The 7,684-nt window shown below is 50.4% G+C and overlaps 1 protein-coding gene across 1 annotated transcript; it reads right to left on the reverse strand.

The window, feature by feature from the left end:
* Window positions 1-1,565: 1,565 nt before the first annotated feature.
* Window positions 1,566-3,506, reverse strand: LOC136496486 (E3 ubiquitin-protein ligase Os04g0590900-like). Its single transcript, XM_066492186.1, has one exon. The coding sequence runs from the start codon at window positions 3,077-3,079 to the stop codon at window positions 1,808-1,810; it is 1,272 nt and encodes a 423-aa protein (XP_066348283.1). The 5' UTR covers window positions 3,080-3,506; the 3' UTR covers window positions 1,566-1,807.
* Window positions 3,507-7,684: the final 4,178 nt, after the last annotated feature.

Here is a 7,684-nt window from a genome sequence, read left to right on the forward strand (position 1 = left end):
AGAGAAAACGCCTTGGCCTGCGGGTTCTTAATGCAGGCGGTAGGTGACTAATCTTGGAATCGGATGAATAATAAAGTAATTGATGAAGCCGTTTCCCATCCGATAAGCCAGAATGTCCGATGTGAGCCAGCTACTGTCAGGATCTGGCTCTGGACTTCTGGAACCTGCCGGCTGCCGCATTGTTCATCTTAGAGAAGTCTAACAATTTAGCCTGCTGCCGGCTGCAAGAGCATGCGATGTCATATACAGTCAGTTATACGGTAGGTGACTAATCTTGGAATCGGATGAATAATAAAGTAATTGATGAAGCCGTTTCCCATCCGATAAGCCAGAATGTCCGATGTGAGCCAGCTACTGTCAGGATCTGGCTCTGGACTTCTGGAACCTGCCGGCTGCCGCATTGTTCATCTTAGAGAAGTCTAACAATTTAGCCTGCTGCCGGCTGCAAGAGCATGCGATGTCATATACAGTCAGTTATATAGCCAACTCATATTATGGCTTAGCTGTTTGATGGGCCGTAGCATTTAATGATCACAGTACAAGAGTACGTGAAATGGGAAAGAAACGCCAGCTTCTCGCTCGCAGCCAGCTAGAAAAAGACGTTTTCTCCTCGTACGTTGCGCTGCAGTCGGCGAGGAGTTTACCGTCCGCTCCAAATTCTCTCTCTTTACGTGGCTGGTTTTTCGATGACGTGGATCCTCCTCGCCGGCTAAAAGGCGATTATTATACCTGCTCTTAGGCTTCGTTTAGTTCTCAAAAATTTTCACCTTAAACTATCGCATCGAATCTTGCGGCACATACATGGAGTATTAAATACAGACGAAAAAAATTAATTGCACAATTTGGTTGGAAATCACGAGACGAATGTTTTAAGACTAATTAGTCCATGATTAGCCATAAGTGCTACAGTAACTAACATGCGCTAATGACGGATTAATTAGGCTTAATAAATTCGTCTCGCAGTTTCTAGGCGAGCTATGTAATTAGTTTTTTTATTAGTATCAAAAACCCCTTTCAACATCCCCGAAACGTTCGATGTGACATCCAAAAATTTTCATTTCGCGAACTAAACGCAGCCTTATTCTGCTCTGCCGTTTAGACGTTGCTGCCAGTGCCAATTGCAAAAAACAAATAGTAATGGTGGAATAGACCCACGTATTTCTGAAGGCGACAGTTGCAGGTACATTAGATTATAGGAGAAGAAATGCAAGTACTTTCAAGTACGTTTTTCATGGCAAATGACGGAATGGAGCTATGGAAGCACAACTTGGCGTCCGGCACCATCTGGACCGCGATGGCCACCATCAGACCCGCCTAACCTAAAGCGGACGGGGAGATGCAATTTTCTCCAAACCATTTAAGACGGACCAATGATGACCGCGTGCGGATGCTCCTCTGACAAAACAAACCTAAAAGCAAAGACAGGACCGACAGACTGCAATGCCAATGCCAGCTAACAACTCAGGCAGCCCATGTCTCACTTAATTATAATTATAGTACTGTACGTGATTTTGTGTTAATCTCCATATTTAATTTCGCTCAAAGGAGAACGAGACAGAATCAGGTTACCATCATACGAGTATTCCTGAATCCAATCTGCAGAGAAGAACATGGCTGTACAGTATACATTTCTCGACTTGCAAACGTCCAATTACTGGATCCGAGTTCCAACTTCTAACCTCTTTGAGATCACAAGTATAAGGAAGGGCGTACAGATCGCGGTCGTCGATCCAACAACAGCAGCAACATCTCATTATTAGCAGCGAGCAAAATTCAGCTCGAGTATCAGACCGCCATCACTTACAAGTTATAAAGGCAGCACCGAGCTCCGAGCGCGGCAATGGCGTGAGAAGAATGACCTCGGGACACCACTGGGAGCCAGCCTGTCGGTGCTGAGGTTGCTCCGATGGTCCGAACCCGATGCCTTCGCGCGGGACGGGCCAGGCCAGCGCTTCCGCCTCCCACCGATCTGCTCCTCTTCAGGAGCTTCCTCCGGCAGCCGGTCTAGCTCCGCGACGTCCGCCGCAGTCGACACTGCCACAGCGTCCATGGACGCCGCGCGCCGCACGTTACGCGGCAGCGGGCACAAGAGTTCCGGCGGCGGCGGCGGCGGCTGTGCGGAGCTGGATTGCTCTTGCTGGTCCTCTTGTGCGGGTGAAGTGTCTCGGCCGTCGCTCTCCTCTCCTTCGTGATCCGGGGCTGCGTCGCTCGCCGCGCCATCTTGATCTGCTGCGGCGTTGGCATTCGCGTCTGGATCAGCTGGCGGGCTGGAGCTGGACTCGACGCTCTCGCTGCCTCCTCCTCCGGAGGCGGAGGCGGCTGTGACGGCGGGGTCGAGCACGTCGGAGCGGCAGATCGGGCAGTTGACGTGCGCGCGGAGCCAGGTGTCGATGCAGGGGACGTGGAACGCGTGCGCGCACTTGGGCAGCAGGCGTACGAGCTCGCCGTCCTGGAACTCGCCGAGGCAGACGGAGCAGTCCGCCGCGCCCAGGAGCCCCGCCCCGGCGCGGTACCGGTTGACGGCGATGGAGCTGATCGACGCCTCGTCGAGACCCACGGTCCGGATGTTCCAGACGTGGTGCACCACCCCGCCTCCGCCCCACTCGTGGCCGTGCCCGCCGCCGCCGTCGACGTTCGCCGCGCCTCCGGCGTTGATAGACGGCGAGAGGAGCGCCTGACGCCTCCGCCGGACCTGCCGGCGCCGCACGGCGACCGAGACGCCGAGCAGGATCAGCGAGACGAAGGCGATCACCCCGGCGGCGATGAGCACGTACTTGACGAACTGCCGTCGGTCGTGGTCGCCTGCGCCGCCGACGCCGGGTGGTGGGGGCCCGTATCCCTGCATCCCTCCTCCCTGGTCCCTCCTGCCGTTATGCCCGGGAGCAGGCGCCGGCGGGAAAACGGGAGGGTACGATGGAATCCCCCCAAAGGAGGGAGGCAGCGATGGGGAAGGGCCAGGGCCGAAATCAGGGGAGCTGGGAACCGGCGGTGGCGTGTGGCAGCTGGACCAGTGCTCCTCGCAGTCCCCGGCGCCCGGGCTGTGCTCCGCGATGAAGAGGGCCCGGCGGTGAGGCCTCATGGCCGGCGATCGATGGCGTCAGATCGGCAGCGACGGCGGCATCTGCATCGGGCGCTACTGGTGGAGGCGGAGACCAGGCGCGGGAGACGGAGAGGAAAGTGCTGGGAAGATCGTGGGGAAGCGTGCGGGACTCGATTAACGCGAGTGTGCGTGGACGGGGACGGCACGGCTGTGGCGGTGCGTGGACTGGGGGAGGGGCTGCCCGCTGCCCGCGCTCGCCGCGGCTTGGGGCTTTCGGTTGGTGGCCAAGTTGGACTAGGCGCGTAGAAAAACTTGCCCCGCGCGGCGGCCAGTGGCTTGTCACTGTTGGCATGGAGTAACCTTTTCTCTCTTTTTTTTCCTCGTTTTTTGCTTTCATCCTCCGTTTACCCGGCTGACTTGGTGTAGGGTTGGGGGAGGGATACGATAGGCCTGACGGGACGATGACTGCAAGAGTGACGTTGCCGAGGATAGGGTGATTGTGATGTGGTTCCCAACTCGTCTGGCCTGTTCAGAGCAGCTTGCCCTGGCAAATCATGGCCAAACAACGAGCAAACTGCAAACCAGCTGCCGATGGCTCGCCCCATGTTTAACCTTTGCAATTGCAAGCACCGGAAGCCAACGCTCCCCTACTGCCACGATTATTTTTAATTTTAACACTTTTTAATAACTAATTTTAAATCTAACATTGTAAGTTTTTTTTTTAAACTAACACTTTTGGCCGCACCTATTACCCTGGCGCGGCCAAATGCCTGTGCCGCGCCATACATGATGGCGCGGCAGAGGTTTGACGTGGTGACGACCGGTTTCGGTGACCGTTGACGTGGCAGCTCTTGCCGCACCACCTCTTGCCGCACCACCTCTTGCCGCACCACCAACATTGGCGCGGCAGAGCCGAATAAATACCGTGCCTAGTCCCGCTTGCCCGAGCAGCAAGCCCGCCTGGCCGCCGCGCCCGCCGCCCGGCCAGCGGTACCTGAACGGTTTAATCCGAACGCGTCGCGCCGATAGTGGAAGTTATTCTAAGTATTGCTTAACGTAAAATCAATAGTAGATTTATTTCTGTCTTTTGTTGAATTTTTTTTCACAGCCGAATAGAGAATTTGATAAGCTAATGATTTGTTTTCCGTCTTTCATAATACGGTTAACCACCAATTTAACTAATCGATTATGAAAAATTGCCACCGGCGTCGAGATACGCCGGGACTACCGGTTCCCGAACTAGTTGGTACTTAATCTCGCCGGGTAGTGTTGCCGCGACGCAAAGAAACGAATATGAAACAGATAAATAAAGTCCGTGCGTAAGTTGACAAGCTGCCACATAACATTTTTATTGTTTTAACATAAGTTTGACATAACATAACCAAATAACCCCGCAAGTTTTGGACGCTAATATTCGTTTGACCTAACAAACTAAGACCTAGGAGTGTAAGGATCCCTCGGACGCCTCTGTCTCTTTCGGATTTGTTGGCAACACATTGAGAGTGTAGCCAACGTCGGTATGGTCGCGTCGACGGTGCGTACGGCTCGTACCCTGTAAGTATATGATACGCACGATTACTTATAATTCTTTATGATCGTTAGTTCATGGAGCCTACGTATTTAAATAAACTATCTTTGATAGTACCTGTGAGGCTCCTTGGGTACCAAGCGGGGCACCACCTAGCTGAGACATGCCGATCTCGTGCTGCGGCCAATCATCCCACTGATCGTGCTGTCTGCGGAAGCTCGGGGGGTCGTCGTCATCGTCGTCCTCATCGTCCTCGGTTGCAGGGTCCTTCCCAACGCTATGATGTGGTGGTGTACGCACCGCAGAAGTGGCACCCGACCGCGCCGAAGTTATCGGCTGAGAAGAGCCAGCTGGTATTCTCAAAGAGGCTGAAGACGTGCCACCCGATGCGGTTCCTCATAAAGAGTGTACATGCAGCTCAACTTCTGAGCTAGCTTCCTGCAGCTCTTCTTCACCTTCTGCATAAATAGACGCTAAAGTTAGTGCATTACCTAAACGTATATACACTAAAGAAATATTTTCAGAACGGACAAGTTTATGTTACCTTCACAAAAGCAGCGAGAACGCCTGGCCCCTGACCTCTAGACTCGTGAAGCCGGAACGCTGCTTTGTTGGACAATCTTGACAATTGTGTCGCCTGGGTATAGAAATACGGTTGGATAGTTTTAGTACACATACTTAATACCAAAAGGATAACAAATTGTACTATTCAAGTATATTACCACGTATCTTTGAAGCGGGACTCTCTCTAGCTATGTGTCCTCCCTAGTGGTAACGTCGTACACATCTTCGATGACATCTTCCTCCGAGTCCTCGTCAATCACCACGTCAGTGTATGGGGGCTTGATATATGTTCTCGTAGACCTGTAAAGCCACCGCAGGTACTCGTCGAAGGTGTGCTGGTCGTGTGGAGGACCCGCATAGACCGGATGTCATACCCTGTTCTGCCACAAATGGATGCGCGAGCTATGTGTCACGCGTCAATCCTTGGTCTTGTATCTCTTTCTGTGGTCATACCTGCAACAAAATGATGTTAGTTGTACCACACACCTCTGGATTGTAGCATTGTTATTAATCGATAACGCACCCGTGCAATTCTTAGTTGGTGGAGTAAAGCGGTGGTGGGCAGCCTGTCATTCTTCCAAACTGTCTGTAGATCCGGATGGGCAAGTGAATCTCGACTATATGGAAGAAAATAAGAGGGACGTCGCAGCGATACTCGTCTGACTCGTCCCTTGTAACAAGACTAAGATAGTCCTGGAGCTCCGGAGAATCCCAAGGACACCAATGCACCTAAAAATTTATAATTGAGTTAGGTTGTGATATAGTGTACATCGAACAAGATACAGATATGATAATAAAGAGAGCGTAACCTGGTACTGTGTCAGGACGTCAAGACCGTCCGTGTACTCTCTGTACTTGCACCTCGTATTTCCTCTAACTAACTCTGCTTCTGTTTAGATATACAGAGCTGTAGGGAGTGTATCCTGTCCATTCCATCGCTGTATTGAACACGATAATGAATTAGCCATTAATAATGAATTTATATGTAACTGCCTCCAAGAATATAGTGAACCGACTTACTGGTAAACCATTATTAAGGGGCCTCCCAACGGGCCATCGTTCCCGACACCACACCTGAAGTAGGTACGAGCAACCCCCAAGGTTCATATATCCTGAGGTGCGATGATAAGCAACGCATAGCTGTCGATATGTCCATGCCAGGACTGCGCTGCCCCAGCTGTACGCCGCTATGTTCTCCCACGGCTGTCGTAGTATGTCAAGGAACATCCAGCTGATCGTGTTGTCCGAGGCATCTAGGAAGAGGAAAGCACCAAGAAAGTGTTAGAGCCACACACGAGCGAACCTGTCGATCAGAGCCTCCTCGGCCTGTGGGTCCAAGTAATCAAAGCGATCCGTGTCTAGGACGATGAAACCCCAGAACTTTTCCTGAAATTGACCAAAGAAAATAAAACCCCATGGCTATAGGAAAGCAATGCAAGTATTAAATAGGCTTGAATTACTCACTTATTTTTCTTGGAAGCATCGTCATCCGGTGAAAGAAAGCCAGTAAACTGAGCCACCAGCTCCCTCCAGTGATCGTTGTAACAGAACTGACCAATTATACGAAATTAAGTAAGAAAATCACCCGCCAGAGCAGACGATTTAGCAAACTTAAGCCCGTATAACCTGGTAGTCCGTGAAATCACAAAAGATTTCAAACCAACTCACATACCAGCCAAGATCATAATAAGTTTAGCGGTCACCATCACATATTATATAAAAATTCACATCACCGTTACATCAGAGTTTAAACATAGTTATTACAAAACGAGTTAAAATAGAAGTAGCGGAAGTCATTTGTTCAAAACCACACACACTCACACAGAGTTCAAATACAGTGCCAGCTAATGATCATCTCCAACAAAAGCATCAGACGAGACATAAGGAATGACCATGCCCATGGTCCTAAGCATCACCCATCGCAGGATAAAGACAGTTGATACAGTAGCCGTAATACATCTGCCCATCTGTAACAAGTGAGAATAAAACCCTGAGTACGAGAAGGTACTCAGCTAGACTTACCCGACATAATCAAAAATAAAATGACACCAAGGATATGAAGGGCTTTATAGTAGGGTAGCTGACACATTTGCAAAAAGAGACATTTTTAGTATTTCAAGAACCTTTCCAAAAACATTATTGTCAAGTTAATTATTATTAACCTGTCTACTACATTTGCACCTATACTAGAGCAAGCATGTAATTAAGCAAATAATGATAACCAATGATCATTAACAACTTACATAATATCATATTCATTATAACTGTCCAAGTGTTCCATCAACATTACTACGATGAAGTCACTCAAGTCAAGTGCTCACTATCTAGGAGCGATGGCAATTTGAATCGATTCCTAACCAGCTGGTGATTTATTCCTTACACAAACCTCACTCACCCGCTAAAGTGAGGTATCGATCACCGAGTCAACTATCTAGGAAAATCTCGAGTTTGCCAGGAACCACATGTACCCGGGGGCCGACCGACTGCCCTTTGGTCTTATCATCGCGCCCCCGTGTCCTACCACACCCGCTCCGATACAGTGCGCTGTGGGC

This window comes from Miscanthus floridulus, chromosome 12 (assembly GCF_019320115.1).
Source record: "Miscanthus floridulus cultivar M001 chromosome 12, ASM1932011v1, whole genome shotgun sequence".
Lineage (NCBI taxonomy): Eukaryota > Viridiplantae > Streptophyta > Magnoliopsida > Poales > Poaceae > Miscanthus > Miscanthus floridulus.